The sequence below is a fragment of the Pseudophryne corroboree genome, chromosome 7 (genome assembly GCF_028390025.1).
Source record: "Pseudophryne corroboree isolate aPseCor3 chromosome 7, aPseCor3.hap2, whole genome shotgun sequence".
Lineage (NCBI taxonomy): Eukaryota > Metazoa > Chordata > Amphibia > Anura > Myobatrachidae > Pseudophryne > Pseudophryne corroboree.
Window position 1 is genome coordinate 253,739,180 of NC_086450.1, and position 19,117 is coordinate 253,758,296.

General features: G+C 46.6%; 1 protein-coding gene across 1 annotated transcript; it reads right to left on the reverse strand.

Moving 5' to 3' along the window:
* Positions 1–10,173: 10,173 nt before the first annotated feature.
* Positions 10,174–19,042, reverse strand: ACTB (actin beta). The gene is made up of 6 exons (XM_063934101.1): positions 18,935–19,042; positions 18,035–18,163; positions 12,246–12,485; positions 11,453–11,891; positions 11,177–11,358; positions 10,174–10,744 (listed from the first exon to the last, which is right to left on the reverse strand). The coding sequence occupies exons 2-6, from the start codon at positions 18,155–18,157 to the stop codon at positions 10,601–10,603; spliced, it is 1,128 nt and encodes a 375-aa protein (XP_063790171.1). The 5' UTR covers positions 18,158–18,163; positions 18,935–19,042; the 3' UTR covers positions 10,174–10,600.
* Positions 19,043–19,117: the final 75 nt, after the last annotated feature.

A 19,117-nucleotide genomic window follows, 5' to 3' on the forward strand; every position in this document is an offset into this window, starting at 1 on the left:
AAAAGTTCTTGCGTGGAATCTGCCGAATGGAATCGCTTCGTAAGAAGCCACCATCTTTCCCAGGACCCTCGTGCATTGATGTACTGACACTTGGCCTGGTCTTAGGAGGTTCCTGACTAGGTCGGATAACTCCTTGGCCTTCTCCTCCGGGAGAAACACCTTTTTCTGTACTGTGTCCAGAATCATCCCTAGGAACAGCAGACGTGTCGTCGGAATCAGCTGCGATTTTGGAATATTTAGAATCCATCCGTGCTGTCGTAGTACTACTTGAGATAGTGCTACTCCGACCTCTAACTGTTCTCTGGACCTTGCCCTTATCAGGAGATCGTCCAAGTAAGGGATAATTACGACGCCTTTTCTTCGAAGAAGAATCATCATTTCGGCCATTACCTTGGTAAAGACCTGGGGTGCCGTGGACAATCCAAACGGCAGCGTCTGAAACTGATAGTGACAGTTCTGTACCACAAACCTGAGGTACCCTTGGTGAGAAGGGCAAATTGGGACATGGAGGTAAGCATCCTTGATGTCCAGAGACACCATATAGTCCCCTTCTTCCAGGTTCGCTATCACTGCTCTGAGTGACTCCATCTTGAACTTGAACCTTTTTATGTAAGTGTTCAAGGATTTCAGATTTAAAATGGGTCTCACCGAGCCGTCCGGCTTCGGTACCACAAACAGCGTGGAATAATACCCCTTTCCCTGTTGTAGGAGGGGTACCTTGATTATCACCTGCTGGGAATACAGCTTGTGAATGGCCTCCAATACCGCCTCCCTGTCGGGGGGAGACGTTGGTAAAGCAGACTTCAGGAACCGGCGAGGGGGAGACATCTCGAATTCCAATTTGTACCCCTGAGATACTACCTGCAGGATCCAGGGGTCCACTTGCGAGTGAGCCCACTGCGCGCTGAAATTCTTGAGACGGGCCCCCACCGTGCCTGAGTCCGCTTGTAAGGCCCCAGCGTCATGCTGAGGACTTGGCAGAAGCGGGGGAGGGCTTCTGTTCGTGGGAAGAGGCTGTCTGCTGCAGTCTTTTTCCCCTTCCTCTGCCCCGGGGCAGATATGAGTGGCCTTTTGCCCGCTTGCCCTTATGGGGACGAAAGGACTGAGCCTGAAAAGACGGTATCTTTTTCTGCTGCGAGGTGACTTGGGGTAAAAAGGTGGATTTTCCAGCCGTTGCCGTGGCCACCAGGTCCGATAGACCGACCCCAAATAACTCCTCCCCTTTAAACGGCAATACTTCCATATGCCGTTTGGAATCCGCATCCCCTGACCACTGTCGCGTCCATAATCCTCTTCTGGCAGAAATGGACATCGCACTTACTCTTGATGCCAGAGTGCAAATATCCCTCTGTGCATCTCGCATATATAGAAATGCATCCTTTAAATGCTCTATAGTCAATAATATATTGTCCCTGTCCAGGGTATCAATATTTTCAGTCAGGGAATCCGACCAAGCCACCCCAGCACTGCACATCCAGGCTGAGGCGATTGCTGGTCGCAGTATAATACCAGTATGTGTGTATATACTTTTAAGGATATTTTCCAGCTTCCTATCAGCTGGTTCCTTGAGGGCGGCCGTATCAGGTGATGGTAACGCCACTTGTTTTGATAAGCGTGTGAGCGCCTTATCTACGCTAGGGGGTGTTTCCCAACGCGCCCTAACCTCTGGCTGGAAAGGGTATAACGCCAATAACTTTTTAGAAATTAGCAGTTTTTTATCGGGGGAAACCCACGCTTCATCACACACCTCATTTAATTCATCTGATTCGGGAAAAACTACAGGTAGTTTTTTCACACCCCACATAATACCCTTTTTTGTGGTACTTTTAGTATCAGAAATGTTCAAAACCTCCTTCATTGCCGTGATCATGTAACGTGTGGCCCTACCGGAAAATACGTTTGTTTCCTCACCGTCGACACTGGAGTCAGTGTCCGTGTCTGTATCGACCTGAGGTAACGGGCGCTTTAGAGCCCCTGACGGTGTTTGAGAAGCCTGTACAGGTATTAACTGATTTGCCGGCTGTCTCATGTCGTCAGTCTTTTGTAAAGTGCTGACACTATCACATAATTCTTTCCATAAGACCATCCAGTCAGGTGTCGACTCCCTAGGGGGTGATATTCCTAACACAGGCAATTGCTCCGCCTCCACACCATTTTCCTCCTCATACATGTCAACACAACGTACCGACACACAGGGAATGCTCTGATAGAGGACAGGACCCCACTAGCCCTTTGGGGAGACAGAGGGAGAGTATGCCAGCACACACTAGAGCGATAGATAATATATATATATATATTATATACACACACACACATACATACAGGGATAACCTTATATAAGTGTTTTTCCCTAATATAGCTGCTGTATATATTTATATGCCAATTTAGTGCCCCCCTCTCTTGTTTTACCCTGTTTCTGTAGTGCAGGACTGCAGGGGAGAGTCAGGGAGCCTTCCTCCAACGGAGCGGTGAGAAAAAAATGGCGCCAGTGTGCTGAGGAGATAGGCTGCCGAAAAAGGGGCGGAGCCTTTCTCCTGCTTTTTTATGTAAAAATAGGCAGGGGTTAAATACATCCATATAGCCCAGGAGCTATATGTGATGTATTTTTTGCCAAAAAAGGTGTTTTTATTGCATCTCAGGGCGCCCCCCACCCAGCGCCCTGCACCCTCAGTGACCGGAGTGTGAAGTGTGCTGAGAGCAATGGCGCACAGCTGCGGTGCTGTGCGCTACCTTAGTGAAGACAGGACGTCTTCTGCCGCCGATTTTCCGGACCTCTTCAGTCTTCTGGCTCTGTAAGGGGGACGGCGGCACGGCTCCGGGACCCATCCATGGCTGGGCCTGTGATCGTCCCTCTGGAGCTAATGTCCAGTAGCCTAAGAAACCCAATCCACTCTGCACGCAGGTGAGTTTGCTTCTTCTCCCCTTAGTCCCTCGATGCAGTGAGCCTGTTGCCAGCAGGTCTCACTGAAAATAAAAAAACCTATTTAAACTTTTACTCTAAGCAGCTCAGGAGAGCCACCTAGATTGCACCTCTCTCGTTCGGGCACAAAATCTTAACTGAGGCTTGGAGGAGGGTCATAGGGGGAGGAGCCAGTGCACACCAGGTAGTCCTAAAGCTTTTTACTTTTGTGCCCAGTCTCCTGCGGAGCCACTATTCCCCATGGTCCTTTCGGAGTCCCCAGCATCCACTAGGACATTAGAGAAACTTTCTTTACTAAGAGCTCAGGAGAGCCCCTAGTGTGCAACCAGCTCAAGTCGGGCACAGATTCTAACTGAGGTCTGGAGGAGGGGCACAGAGGGAGGAGCCAGTGCACACCAGATAGTACCTAATCTTTCTTTTAGAGTGCCCAGTCTCCTGCAGAGCCCGTCTATTCACCATGGTCCTTACAGAGTTCCCAGCATCCACTAGGACATCAGAGAAATATGTTTAAGTCTACATGAATATATTTGACACAACACTACAATTAATACATTAGGGCCTCAAACCACAGATAATCACTTCAAGTAATACCTACTAAAATTATGGTATGTTCTTACGTTTGGCTTTCATTTGAAGGGAAAAAAAATAAGAATTTACTTACCGATAATTCTATTTCTCGGAGTCCGTAGTGGATGCTGGGGTTCCTGAAAGGACCATGGGGAATAGCGGCTCCGCAGGAGACAGGGCACAAAAAAGTAAAGCTTTTACCAGATCAGGTGGTGTGCACTGGCTCCTCCCCCTATGACCCTCCTCCAGACTCCAGTTAGGTACTGTGCCCGGACGAGCGTACACAATAAGGGAGGCAATTTGAATCCCGGGTAAGACTCATACCAGCCACACCAATCACACCGTACAACTTGTGATCTAAACCCAGTTAACAGTATGATAACAGAAAGAGCCTCTTAAAGATGGCTCCTTAACAATATAACCCGAATTTGTTAACAATAACTATGTACAGTATTGCAGATAATCCGCACTTGGGATGGGCGCCCAGCATCCACTACGGACTCCGAGAAATAGAATTATCGGTAAGTAAATTCTTATTTTCTCTATCGTCCTAAGTGGATGCTGGGGTTCCTGAAAGGACCATGGGGATTATACCAAAGCTCCCAAACGGGCGGGAGAGTGCGGATGACTCTGCAGCACCGAATGAGAGAATTCCAAGTCCTCTTTTGCCAGGGTATCAAATTTGTAGAATTTTACAAACGTGTTTTCCCCCGACCACGTAGCTGCTCGACAGAATTGTAATGCCGAGACCCCTCGGGCAGCCGCCCAAGATGAGCCCACCTTCCTTGTGGAATGGGCCTTAACAGATTTAGGCTGTGGCAGGCCTGCCACAGAATGAGCAAGTTGAATTGTGTTACAAATCCAACGAGCAATCGTCTGCTTAGAAGCAGGGGCACCCAACTTGTTGGGTGCATATAGTATCAACAGCGAGTCAGATTTTCTGACTTCAGCCGTCCTTGAAATGTATATTTTTAAGGCTCTGACAACGTCCAACAACTTGGAGTCCTCCAAGTCGCCAGTGGCCGCAGGCACCACAATAGGTTGGTTCAGGTGAAACGCTGATACCACCTTAGGGAGAAAATGCGGACGAGTCCTCAGTTCTGCCCTATCCGAATGGAAGATTAGATAAGGGCTTTTATAAGATAAAGCCGCCAATTCAGATACTCTCCTGGCGGAAGCCAGGGCCAGTAACATAGTCACTTTCCATGTGAGATATTTAAAATCCACCTTTTTCAATGGTTCAAACCAATGGGATTTGAGGAAATCTAAAACTACATTTAGATCCCACGGTGCCACCGGAGGCACCACAGGAGGCTGTATATGCAGTACTCCTTTAACAAAAGTCTGTACCTCAGGAACTGAGGCCAATTCTTTTTGGAAGAATATTGACAGGGCCGAAATTTGAACCTTAATAGATCTCAATTTGAGACCCATAGACAATCCTGATTGTAGGAAATGTAGGAAACGACCCAGTTGAAATTCCTCCGTCGGAACACTCCGATCCTCGCACCACGCGACATATTTTCGCCAAATGCGGTGATAATGTTTCGCGGTGACTTCCTTCCTTGCCTTAATCAAGGTAGGAATGACTTCTTCTGGAATGCCTTTCCCTTTTAGGATCTGGCGTTCAACCGCCATGCCGTCAAACGCAGCCGCGGTAAGTCTTGAAAGAGACAGGGACCCTGTTGTAGCAGGTCCCTTCTCAGAAGTAGAGGGCACGGGTCGTCCGTGACCAACTCTTGAAGTTCCGGGTACCAAGTCCTTCTTGGCCAATCCGGAGCCACTAGTATTGTTCTTACTCCTCCTCACCGTATAATCTTCAATACCTTTGGTATGAGAGGCAGAGGAGGAAACACATATACTGATTTGTACACCCAAGGTGTTACCAGTGCGTCCACAGCTATTGCCTGTGGATCTCTTGACCTGGCGCAATACTTGTCCAGTTTCTTGTTGAGGCGAGACGCCATCATGTCTACCATTGGTCTTTCCCAACAGTTTATTAGCATGTGGAAGACTTCTGGATGAAGACCCCCCTCTCCCGGGTGAATATCGTGTCTGCTGAGGAAGTCTGCTTCCCAGTTGTCCACGCCCGGGAAGAACACTGCTGACAGTGCTATTACGTGATTCTCCGCCCAGCGAAGAATCTTGGCAGCTTCTGCCATTGCACTCCTGCTTCTTGTGCCGCCCTGTCTGTTTACATGGGCGACCGCCGTGATGTTGTCCGACTGAATCAACACCGGTTTTCCTTGCAGGAGTGGTTCCGCCTGGCTTAGAGCATTTTAGATTGCTCTTAGTACCAGAATGTTTATGTGAAGAGACTTTTCCAGGTTCGTCCATACCCCCTGGAAGTTTCTTCCTTGTGTGACTGCTCCCCAACCTCTCAGGCTGGCGTCCGTGGTCACCAGGATCAAATCCTGTATGCCGAATCTGCGGCCCTCCAATAGATGAGCCTTTTGCAACCACCACAGAAGATATACCCTTGTCCTTGGCGACAGGGTTATTCGCAGGTGCATCTGAGGATGCGACCCTGACCATTTGTCCAACAGATCCCTTTGGAAAATTCTTGCATGGAATCTGCCGAATGGAATTGCTTCGTAAAAAGCCACCATTTTTCCCAGGACTCTTGTGCATTGATGTACAGACACCTTTCCTGGTTTTAGGAGGTTCCTGACAGGTCGGATAACTCCTTGGCTTTTTCCTCGGGAAGAAAAACCTTTTTCTGAACCGTGTCCAGAATCATCCCTAGGAACAGCAGACGTATCGTCGGAAAACAGCTGCGATTCTTGGAATATTTAGAATCCAGTCGTGCCGTCGAAGAACTACTTTAGATAGTGCTCTTCCGACCTCCAACTGTTCTCTGGAACTTGCCCTTTTTAGGTCGTGCAAGTAAGGGATAATTTAGATGCCTTTTTTCTTTGAAGAAACATCTTTTCGGCCATTACCTTGGTAAAAAGGCCCGGGGTGCCGTGGATAATTCAAACGGCATCGTCTGAAACTGATATTGACAGTTCTGTACCACGAACCAGAGGTACCCTTGATGAGAAGGACAAAATTTGGACATGGAGGTAATCCTTGATGTCCAGGGACACCATATAGTCCCCTTTTTTCCGGTTCGCTATCACTGCTCTGAGTGACTTTATCTCGATTTGAACCTTTTATGTAAGTGTTCAAAACATTTTAGATTTAGACTATGTGTCACCAAGCCGTCTGGCTTCAGTACCACAATATAGTGTGGAAAAATAATACCCTTTTCCTTGTCGTAGGAGGGGTACTTTGATTATCACCTGCTGGATATACAGCTTGTGAATTGTTTCCAATGCTGCCTCCCTGTCGGAGGGAGCCGTTGGTAAAGCAGACTTCAGGAACCTGCGAGGAGAAGATGTCTCGACTCTCCAATCTTTACCCCTGGGATAATACTCGTACGATCTAGGGGTCAACTTGCGAGTGATCCCACTGCGCCCTGAGACTCTTGAGACTACCCCCCCACCTTGAGTCCGCTTGCACGGCCCCAGCGTCATGCTGAGGACTTGGCAGACGCGGTGGAGGGCTTCTTTTCCTGGGAAAGGGCTGCCTGCTGCAGTCTACTTCCCTTACCTCTATGTCTGGGCAGATATGACTGGCCTTTTGCCTGCATGCCCTCATGGGAAAGGAAAGATTGAGGCTGAAAAGACGGTGTCTTTTTTAGCTGAGATGTAACTTGGGGTAAAAAAGGTTGGATTTCCCAGCTGTTGCTGTGGTCCCCAGGTCCGATGGACCGACCCCCAAATAACTCCTTCCCTTTATACAGCAATACTTCCATCTGCCGTATGGGATCTGTATCACCTGACCACTGTCGTGTCCCTGACATCTTCTGGGAGATATGGACAACGCACTTATCTTGATGCCAGAGAGCAAATATCCCTCTGTGCATCTCACATACATATATATAGAATGCATCCTATTAAATGCTCTACATGAATAAAATATTTTCAGTCAGGGAATCCGACCAAGCCAACCCAGCACTGCATCTCCAGGCTGATGGCGATCGCTGGTCGCAGTATAACCACCGTATGTGTGTATATACTTTTTAGGATATTTTTCCAGCTTCCTATCAGCTGGCTCCTTGAGGGCGGCCGTATCTGGAGACGGTAACGCCACTTGATAAGCGTGTGAGCGCCTTATCACCCTAAGGGGTGTTTCCCAACGTACCCTAATTTCTGGTGGGAAAGGGTATAACGCCAATATTTGCTATCGGGGTAACCCTACGCATCATCACACACTTCATTTTATTTTATCTGATTCAGGAAAAACTACAGGTAGTTTTTTCACTCCCACATAATACCCTTTCTTGTGGTACTTGTAGTATCAGAAACACGTAACACCTCCTTCATTGCCCTTAACGTGTGGCCCTAATGAGAAATACGTTTGTTTATTCACCGTCGACACTGTATTCAGTGTCCGTGTCTGTGTCTGTGTCGACCGACTGAGGTAAATGGGCGTTTTTAAAACCCCTGACGGTGTTTCTGAGACGCCTGGACCGGTCCTAATAGATTGTCGGCCGTCTCATGTCGTCAACCGACCTTGCAGCGTGTTGACATTCTCACGTAATTCTCTAAATAAGCCATCCATTCCGGTGTCGACTCCCTAGAGAGTGACATCACCATTACAGGCAATTTCTCCGCCTCCTCACCAACATCGTCCTCATACATGTCGACACACACGTACCGACACACAGCACACACACCGGGAATGCTCTGACAGAGGACAGGACCCACTAGCCCTTTGGGGAGACAGAGGGAGAGTCTGCCAGCACACACCAAAAACGCTATAATTATATAGGGACAACCTTATATAAGTGTTTCTCCCTTATAGCATCTTTTATATATATACAATATCGCCAAAATCAGTGCCCCCCCTCTCTGTTTTAACCCTGTTTCTGTAGTGCAGTGCAGGGGAGAGCCTGGGAGCCTTCTCTCCAGCTTTTCTGTGAGAGAAAATGGCGCTGTGTGCTGAGGAGATAGGCCCCGCCCCTTTTACGGCGGGCTCGTCTCCCGCTATTTTTGAAGTTAGGCAGGGGTTAAATATCTCCATATAGCCTCTGTGGGCTATATGTGAGGTATTTTTTGCCTCTAATAAGGTTTTTATTTGCCTCTCAGAGCGCCCCCCCCAGCGCTCTGCACCCTCAGTGACTGTTGTGTGAAGTGTGCTGAGATGAAAATGGCGCACAGCTGCAGTGCTGTGCGCTACCTTTATGAAGACTCAGGAGTCTTCAGCCGCCGATTTTGGACCTCTTCTCTCTTCAGCGTCTGCAAGGGGGCCGGCGGCGCGGCTCCGGTGACCATCCAGGCTGTACCTGTGATCGTCCCTCTGGAGCTAGTGTCCAGTAGCCAAGCAGCAAATCCACTCTGCACGCAGGTGAGTTCACTACTTCTCCCCTAAGTCCCTCGTTGCAGTGATCCTGTTGCCAGCAGGACTCACTGTAAAGTAAAAAACCTAAGCTAAACTTTCTCTAAGCAGCTCTTTAGGAGAGCCACCTAGATTGCACCCTTCTCGTTCGGGCACAAAATCTAACTGGAGTCTGGAGGAGGGTCATAGGGGGAGGAGCCAGTGCACACCACCTGATCTGGTAAAAGCTTTACTTTTTTGTGCCCTGTCTCCTGCGGAGCCGCTATTCCCCATGGTCCTTTCAGGAACCCCAGCATCCACTTAGGACGATAGAGAAAAGTTTTATTTATCTCCCCAAACTCTACAATTATAGCCATAGTTGTCATTATGGCTAATAAGTGTGAGAATTAAAAGCCTAGTTTGGAAATGGTTTGGGTGGCGTGTAATAGTACATTTCTCCTTAACACAGAAAGTGGTTAAGTATAAAATACAAGTGGTTTTACTATTTGAAAAATCAAGTTAATAATGTATCATGTTAATGTTTGTGTGCTAATTTGTTGTAGGCTTTGAAACAAAGGTGTCCCCTCCCCCCCCCCAGCTCAAAAGTAAGACATTGTGCAATAATCTGACCATAAATATGTTACCAATTTGGTCTGGTCAATGCATGAAGTAAAAAGGGCCAGTACATCAGACTCCTAATCACTGGAGAGCTGCAAAGGAAGGGGGGGGGGGGGAACCCCACTCCCTAAAAACCTTCCCATCCTATTAAAGTATAGCAAATAGAATACTAGGTGTTGAAGTAAACCTACAACTAAAAACCAAGCAGTCAAGTACACTTTAGCTTTTAGGATGCCAGTAACCTACTGCTGGATATGAGCATTCAGTCATTACCACAGTGCAGACATAGCTCTACTACTAAAACCGGCTAGTCATGCTGATTGAAATTTTAATACTAATCAGACTTATGCCAAACACTTAATTTCTGATTAGACAGTTAAAAGCCACTGGCTTAAGAGTGGAATACACACTGCAACAGTACCTATTGTAGTTTGTCAGCATGACCACCCTACAGATTTCAGAAATTCAGTTCAACATTCTCTCAAAGCCCAATAATTTCTAATCGAGGTGTGACTGAAGCCAAGCTGTAGATTAGTCCAGTGTGAAATACCCATTGCAAAATAAAATTGACCTTACCTTAACCTACAGGATTTAAATCCAGATGGGCCTAGCTGAAGTATTATGCTGGATTACCCAAATTCAGTTATCATTCACTCCCCAAAGCTACCAGCTTTAACTACACAAGATAGTTTGACCACATGATAGACGTATGAAATTGCAACTTTATTATTGTTTCATTTGAGTGTTCAGGTGACCCACCCTTCCCCAGCATGTTACCAAGATCACTTACAATGTAAACTTTTCAAAATGTTAGGAAGAGAGCCCATTTGAGCAAAGAGTTACAGAGTGTTCAAGGCAGAAGATACAAAAGACATGTTTGGGTAAGTAGCTGCACATACAAGCAACACAACCATTATTTGTAATAGCTCCAACTGAGCAGCATTCAGAGAAGGACATTTCTTAACAAAGCATTACACTGGAAAATGAAAAATTTACAGTCTTCAGATGCACTAGGTTGGAGTTTGCCTGCTCTCCCCATTCCAGTTATTAAATCCTGAGCAAAGCGCCAACAAAAAGGAAAGCCATGCCAATGTGATCTTCCTGCGCAAGTACAAGTATGGGTCAGTTCATTTAGAAGCATTTACGATGGACAATTGAAGGTCCAGACTCATCATACTCCTGCTTGCTGATCCACATCTGTTGGAAGGTTGAAAGAGAGGCCAGGATGGAGCCTCCAATCCAGACTGAATACTTACGCTCTGGTGGTGCAATGATCTGAAGAAAAAAAAAAAAAAAAAAAATCTTTTGCTTTACTATCCATTTTTTTTTTTTTTTTTTTTGCCTTTAAGAAGTAGGTTTAGTATTTCAGATCAGGTAGAAAGATCAGTCAGACAAATATTGCAGCCAATACCCGTGTTGTCAAATAATCCCCCAATCTCTTCAGCATGAAGAGTCATGTAATCATTTAAGGCGGGGGGTTTATAGGCACCATTCTGTGCAATTGTGACAGTCACCAACCCAGTGCACATCAGTCAGTATTGTTTAGCTGTGCAAAGCTTGGGGCTCAGAATGCAGCAAGCTAAAATATACCACTGAGCAACAATTTAACTGCTCCCATCAGACACCATCTAGTGGCAGCCACAGGTAACCGTTAAATAACAACCACCCCCCCCCCCCCCCCCAAGAAACCACTATGTTAAATCATACCTTAATTTTCATTGTGCTTGGAGCTAATGCAGTGATTTCTTTCTGCATTCTGTCAGCAATTCCTGGATACATGGTGGTACCACCAGACAGTACAGTATTAGCATACAGGTCCTTACGGATATCCACATCACATTTCATAATGGAGTTGTAGGTTGTTTCATGTATTCCACAAGATTCCATACCTGCAAGAGTATAGATTTAGCAAAGAAACATTATACATTTATAAATGTAGCAAAAGTTCCCCAACAAGTTAAAGCAGAAGTTCCCCACTCTTACCAAGAAAGGAAGGCTGGAAGAGTGCTTCTGGACACCTGAATCTCTCATTACCAATGGTGATGACCTGCCCATCAGGCAATTCATAGCTCTTTTCCAGAGAGGAGGAAGAAGCAGCTGTAGCCATTTCTTGTTCAAAATCTAGAGCCACATAACACAGCTTCTCTTTGATGTCACGCACAATTTCCCTCTCAGCAGTAGTAGTAAAGCTATAACCTCTCTCAGTCAAGATTTTCATGAGGTAGTCAGTTAAGTCACGTCCAGCCAGGTCCAGACGCAAGATAGCATGGGGCAGTGCATAACCTTCATAGATAGGCACAGTGTGAGTGACACCATCCCCAGAGTCCATCACAATACCAGTTGTACGTCCAGAGGCATACAGAGACAGTACAGCCTGAATGGCAACATACATTGCCGGAGTGTTGAAGGTCTCAAACATAATCTGAAAAGAGATAGTCTCGTTTAAGAAGGACATTTCAATAATTGCCTGCAAACCATGCATGTGTCACTGCAATAATGTGATAACTGCATTGTAGAAGTCATTTGTGTTGTGTCATAGCTGATGTAAGCTTAAAAGGCAGGCAGTGAACTTGGGAAGTGTCATATGCAAGTTGTGAGTTCACAATAGTCAAACTGCATGACTGTTAGTGATACAAGCAGAAGAGACATTACAATTAGAACCTGTAGATAATCCAAGACTTGGGACAAGAGAGCCCTGTATGGACAGCAAATTAAATTAGTTAATACACATCCATAATGAAAGAAAACAGACAGTTCATGCTTAACACATAAGTACCTGTGTCATTTTCTCTCTGTTTGCTTTGGGGTTAAGAGGTGCTTCAGTCAGCAGAACTGGGTGCTCTTCTGGGGCAACTCTCAACTCATTATAGAAGGTGTGGTGCCATATCTTCTCCATGTCATCCCAGTTTGTGACAATTCCATGCTCAATTGGATATTTCAGGGTAAGGATACCCCTCTTGCTCTGAGCTTCATCACCTACATAACTGTCTTTCTGGCCCATTCCAACCATAACACCCTTGAGGTTAAGAGTAGTACCTTGTTAGTATGGTATAGGTAAAACAAAACAGACTTCTAACAGTACATTTTCAAATTTGCATTATAGAAACCCACACCTAGAAAACTGGGTAAAAGCAGAGGAATGAAGAAAACTTTAGTCATTGAGTAGAGACCATATAGTTTACCTAGCATAGCCTGTCAAATTCCTTCCTGCCCCAAAGCTTCAGGCCAATATTAAAATTGTGAAGACTATTAAACACATTACAGTTTATGGGCTAGACACATCATCGCCGAGTGTGATAAAGTAGCGGCCAACCAATTCCTGTCATTTTTCAAACACGGCCTGTGACATGGCAGTTCAAAGCCAATTGGCTAGCACTCTCCCCAAGCGATGATGCATCTAGCCCTGAAGTTTAAATCAGCTTAAGGTGGCATGGGAGTGGGATGTACTTTGTCCTATGCAGTGCCCAGCCCCTGAACCAGCATGTCTTTTTATTATACCTTGCATCACTAATACCCCTTTTCCACCTGTAGCACGGGTTGCAGCTGGGAGCCTGACACATCTGCGACTTGTGCTACAGCCCCCTTTCCCACAGCGCTCACGAACCCAGCATGTTGCCAGGTTGGTGACGCTGCTGCCACGTCGGCAGCAGCAGCGCTGGGAGATCCCATTTACTGAACGGGAGCAGTGTCACATCGACACAGCTTCCGTTCACACTACACAGCTTACCGGGTTGAACACGTGTTCAACCTGGCAAGATACCCGGATCACTTGATCTGGAAATCTGCCATGGGGGGGCGGGCGCATTTACAGGTAGTGGAAAAGGGGTATTAACTGCACTCTAAGACCAGTTTTTTCCAAACTTTTTTGAATCCCAGCACCAGAATTTTTTTCACAGCACCCCTAGGCCAAAAGTTTGAGAAATTTAGAAAGAATTACATTAAGTCGATTGCGTTTATATGTCATCCTTAGGGTCAGTTGTGTGGTGAGGGACAAGATTTGCTTCTGTTTGGCCACATTTTATGACTGGCAGCCACCAGCACTGGTTTTGCCTATATTGGGGTCAATTCTATTCGGCAACTTAAGAATAGCGCTGGGAATTAGCTCCTGACTATTCAATTCAGCTGCTAGTGACCCGCAATTGTTGGGAATTCTTCTCTCATCCCCGGGGGATGAGAGAAGAAACCAGACAAAAAAGTGCTGCCTCGCGGCCAGCGCGAGGCTGATTCTGTCGGGAATCAGCCTCGCGCCGGGGAGTTAAGTCGGAGAATGCCCGTTCTCCCGACAATTCAACCTGTTTAGTCGGCGAGAACATCGCCGACTTAACTGGAGCTGAATTGAATAGCGTCGGGAGCTAATTCCCGGCGCTATTCTTAAGTTGCCGAATAGAATTGACCCCACTGACCATGAATAATTTGAATTGGTCCTGGACCACCAACCCAGGGCACCCCTGCAAGTGTCCCAAGGCATCCCAGGGAGCCACAGCACACAGTTTGGGAACCTCTGCTCTAAGACTGTAGATTAGGGAAACTTCTACATTACCTTAAAATGAGGTGGAGAGAATGCCTGAAGCTACACCACAACTCAGACATAAAGGGGGTAATTGCTCCAATCAGGAGCAACCATGTGAAGCAGGCGAAGGTAACGCCCACAATGTGTGAGCACTGAAACAGTACATTTCTGCTTGCCACCTCAGGAGGCTGCAAGCAGATGTGTCAGCACCTGCTACATTAACATCTAATTAACAGAATTGATTAGACCCCCCAATAAGGTCTAAATTGCAGGCTGTGGGGGAAAAGAGAAATCCATATATACACACACTTCCCATCTGCTCCTGTTAAAAGAGTTGAAAGCAGACTTGATAGTGCTCTCCATACTTTAAATTACCCCCTAGTTCTCAACATAAACTGCTCCATGTTAGATATTATGAGCCCCATCCCAGAAAGTTTGACTCCTTACAGTTGCTGTTATAATTTTGCAGAGTTGATTGTGCCAATTGTAAAATGTCCATCTCTCAAATAACCACCAGTGCATTAGATTAACCCTTGCCAAAATAAGGTTCAAGTAGGGTTGAAGTTACAAAAAATAAAAAAATTCCAAGATGTGCCAAGTGCTGCTTTATCTGCCAGCAAATTCTAGGTTCTCTCCCCTTCAGCAGTCTCTGCAAAAGTAGATTAAGCCTAGACAATGGGATAGTTTGCCTGATAGGTTTTTGACACTCCAAACACTGTTTTGGGTGGGGGAAACCCATATACACTTCAATAGCATGGCAGTGCCCCACCTTTTGCAGTTAAGTGTAGAAAGAAATTGTACATCTTTCTTAAAAAAATAAATAAATTGGACAGCAGATAAGAACCACTTGGCCCATCTAGTCTGCCCCCCCCCCCCCCCCTTTTTTTTTTTAATCCTTTAGGCAATCTCAACCCTTTTTGAACCTTAATTCTTTATAAGGATATTCATATGCCTATCCAAAGCATGTTTAAATTGCTCTACAGTCTAAGCCTCTACCACCTCTGATGGGAGGCTATTCTACTTATCTCTGTAGAGTAATTTTCCCTGAACCTCCCCCCTCAGTGTATGTCCTTGAGTTCTAATACTACTCTCCCTTTGAAGGATGTTTCCCTCCTGAACTTCAAGACCCTTGATATATTTTAAAGTTTCTATCATGCCCCCCCCCCCCCCTTTTCCTTCTCTCCTTCCACCCACACCTAGTAATAAAGGATGACTTGAACCCTGATCAGAGATCTCATTTAGACCCCTTTCACACCGCAGCTTATACCCGGTATTTTGCCGTTTTAACTGGCTTCCTAAACGGGTCAAGCTGCGATGTGAAAGGGTCCCCTTCAATTTACCGTTTTCAAAATACCGGTATTTTGAAACGGTAAAAAAGCAGGGTCCTACCCGTTTCAGTCCCATTTCACTGTGCAGTGTGAAAGGGTCTGAAACGGTATTTGCAAGCCCCAGAAGATGATAGGCTGTCTCCATGTGTGATGTCACCAGCCACAACCAGGAAACAGCTTGGAAAACACAGGAGACACATGAGAGAGTGGCTTTATAAACGTTTAAATGTGAAAAACACGGAAAAAAATGGCGTGGGGTCCCCCCTCCAAAGCATAACCAGCCTCGGGCTCTTCGAGCTGGTCCTGGTTCTAAAAATGCGGGGGGAAAATTGACAGGGGATCCCCCGTATTTTTAAAACCAGCACCGGGCTCTGCGCCTGGTGCAAAAAATACGGGGGACAAAATGAGTAGGGGTCCCCCGTATTTTTCACACCAGCATCGGGCTCCACTAGCTGGACAGATAATGCCACAGCCGGGGGTCACTTTTATGCCGTGCCCTGCGGCCGTGGCATTAAATATCCAACTAGTCACCCCTGGCCGGGGTACCCTGGGGGAGTGGGGACCCCTTCAATCAAGGGGTCCCCCCAGCCACCCAAGGGCCAGGGGTGAAGCCCGAGGCTGTCCCCCCCATCCAATGGGCTGCGGATGGGGGGGCTGATAGCCTTTGTTGTAAATGAAAAGATATTGTTTTCCAGTAGTACTACAAGTCCCAGCAACCACAAGTACCAGCATGCGGGAGAAAAACTGGCCCGCTGGTACCTGTAGTTCTAATGGAAAAAAAATACCCAAATAAACACAGGACACAGACACCGTCGACAGTAAAACTTTATTACACACTGCCGACACATACTTACCTATGTTCACACGCCGACATCGGTCCTCTTCTCCATGTAGAATCCAGGGGTACCTGAAAATAAAAGTTCAATATACTCACCTCAGCCATGGTCCAGAGATAAATCCACGGACTTGGCAAAAAAAGAAAACGAACACCCGGACCTGCGGACCGAAAGGGGTCCCATGCTAACATATGAGACCCCTCTCCCCGAATGCCGGGACATCACGTGACTCCTGTCACTGAAGTCCCTTCAGCCAATCAGGAAGCGCTACTTCCGTGGCGCTCACCTGATTTGGCTTTGCGATGCGCTGTCTGACAGCTCAGACAGTGCACAGCCAATCAGGTGAGCGCCACGGAAGTAGCGCTTCCTGATTGGCTGAAGGGACTTCAGTGACAGGAGTCACGTGATGTCCCGGCATTCGGGGAGAGGGGTCTCATATGTTAGCATGGGACCCCTTTCGGTCCGCAGGTCCGGGTGTTCGTTTTCTTTTTTTGCCAAGTCCGTGGATTTATCTCTGGACCATGGCTGAGGTGAGTATATTGAACTTTTATTTTCAGGTACCCCTGGATTCTACATGGAGAAGAGGACCGATGTCGGCGTGTGAACATAGGTAAGTATGTGTGTGTCGGCAGTGTGTAATAAAGTTTCTGTCGACGGTGTCTGTGTCCTGTGTTTATTTGGGTATTTTTTTTCCATTAGAACTACAGGTACCAGCGGGCCAGTTTTTCTCCCGCATGCCGGTACTTGTGGTTCTCCAAGTACCAGCTTGCGGGGGAGGCTTGCTGGGACTTGTAGTACTACTGGAAAAAACAATATCTTTTCATTTACAACAAAGGCTATCAGCCCCCCCATCCGCAGCCCATTGGATGGGGGGGACAGCCTCGGGCTTCACCCCTGGCCCTTGGGTGGCTGGGGGGGGGGACCCCTTGATTGAAGGGGTCCCCACTCCCCCAGGGTACCCCGGCCAGGGGTGACTAGTTGGATATTTAATGCCACGGCCGCAGGGCACGGCATAAAAGTGACCCCCGGCTGTGGCATTATCTGTCCAGCTAGTGGAGCCCGATGCTGGTGTGAAAAATACGGGGGACCCCTACTCGTTTTGTCCCCCGTATTTTTTGCACCAGCACCAGGCGCAGAGCCCGGTGCTGGTTTTAAAAATACGGGGGATCCCCTGTCAATTTTTCCCCCGCATTTTTAGAACCAGGACCAGCTCGAAGAGCCCGAGGCTGGTTATGCTTTGGAGGGGGGACCCCACGCCATTTTTTTCCGTGTTTTTAACCATTCCATCTTAAAAAATAATAATTTTAAAAAAATATATAAATACTTGTGCCTCCAAAAAAGACAAACCAAGTACCTAATCCCATCTAATAAAAATAGATATGCTTCAAGCTGCTGGGTTCCATCGTACGACTATCCAAATTATTAATAATGAATTAATTAGTGATTAATAATAATGTGTGGGCCAGAAAAGTCCATTTATAATGACAACCACTGTTTTCTATGGGTGAAACGGGTTCAGTGTGAAAGGTACCAAAACGGGAATGAAATGGTAATTTACTGGTTACAACATGAGATGTGAAAGGGGTTTAACTGCTCAGACCCGTTTTAAGAACCGTTTCAAATACCATTTCAAAAGCAGGTTTTGCGATGTGAAAGCAGCATTAGAGAAGACTAAAACCAGTAATTAGGAATGAGCAGTTAAAACAGAATAACCATTAAACCAATGTGTTGAGTTTACAAACCCCATTAAGTCATTTCACTGCATGGGGTAGGAAATGAATATAAAAAAAAAAAAAAAGTTTAAGCTAAATCACCAAAACTACACTGAAAATAAAGAGTACACTTTACACAGTACAGTTTCTGGAGGTTTGTAGAGAAAATAAGTCCACACCTGATGTCTGGGGCGTCCCACAATGGATGGAAACACAGCACGGGGAGCATCATCTCCAGCAAAGCCAGCTTTGCACATTCCAGAGCCATTATCAACAACCAGTGCAGCAATATCGTCTTCCATGATGATCTGAAATTTGAATTAAAGACGTTAACGATGGAACTCTATTTCTTGCCATTAATGTGTATGAGCAGCCTGCAGGGGGCGCGAGGGTTTGCATCATCTCGGTAAAACAAAAGGGAAGTCCTACCATTCTGCAAAAATTACCAAATAAGGCAACGGAGCAGATTAGCAGAGAGGAGGGAGGGGGCTAGCGGGGCACGACATTTACCCACCATGTACTAGCTAGTCTAATGCGACTTTAAGTTTAAGTTAATGATCACACAAACCAGAAGACCAGTACTACTTCTTACGGTGTTTCTCTTACTAACCCAGGGGCCTTCGTAAAATTACCAACACTAGAGCCCGATGAAAACCTCACGAAACCCAGACCACACCCTGCAAGCATATTGTACAATAATCTTTCCCATGAAAAACTTGCATTATTCTCCTACACCACAGGTAATCTATCCTGTGGACACATTTACGGAGTGTCTCAGTAACATGTAAAGTTAACATCGTAAACCCCACCCAGTTACACAGCCGGCAAGGAACTGAACACCCAAATCATTCTAAGCTAGCACGTCTCCGTATTGGGGGAAGCCGGGTTACCATTAGCAGTCTATGCAGCACTAGCCTCTCGCAACTACGTAACGCAGGAAGTATACACATACACTCACCGAGACCCTAACATAAACCCGCCACACACAACATGGGCAGTGGGCACACAAATGGCCAATAGAAGAACACGCTAACAACAAAGCACTAATGACTGTCGCGAATATAGCCGATAGCGCTTACCGTGTATACTGCAAAAGAAGCGGCTGCCGTGAACTGAAATGGCGCTATGTGAGCAGTCACTGAACGAAGTAAGGGGCTCGGCACTGTTCTTATACTGCGCGCTCCCCACCGGCCAGGCCATATAAGGAAAGTTCCATGACTCGGCTCGCTGATTGGTTCTAGTATTGCGGGCGGCGGAGGAAT

Excerpts from the sequence above, each read along its gene's own strand:
- ACTB (XM_063934101.1), bottom strand. The coding sequence starts at position 18,157 with ATGGAAGACGATATTGCTGCACTGGTTGTTGATAATGGCTCTGGAATG. Across the intron at positions 12,486-18,034 it reads TGGGACGCCCCAGACATCAG|GGTGTTATGGTTGGAATGGG; the intron begins GTGTGGACTTAT and ends CTTAACCTCAAG. Across the intron at positions 11,359-11,452 it reads CTTCCAGCCTTCCTTTCTTG|GTATGGAATCTTGTGGAATA; the intron begins GTAAGAGTGGGG and ends ATACTCTTGCAG.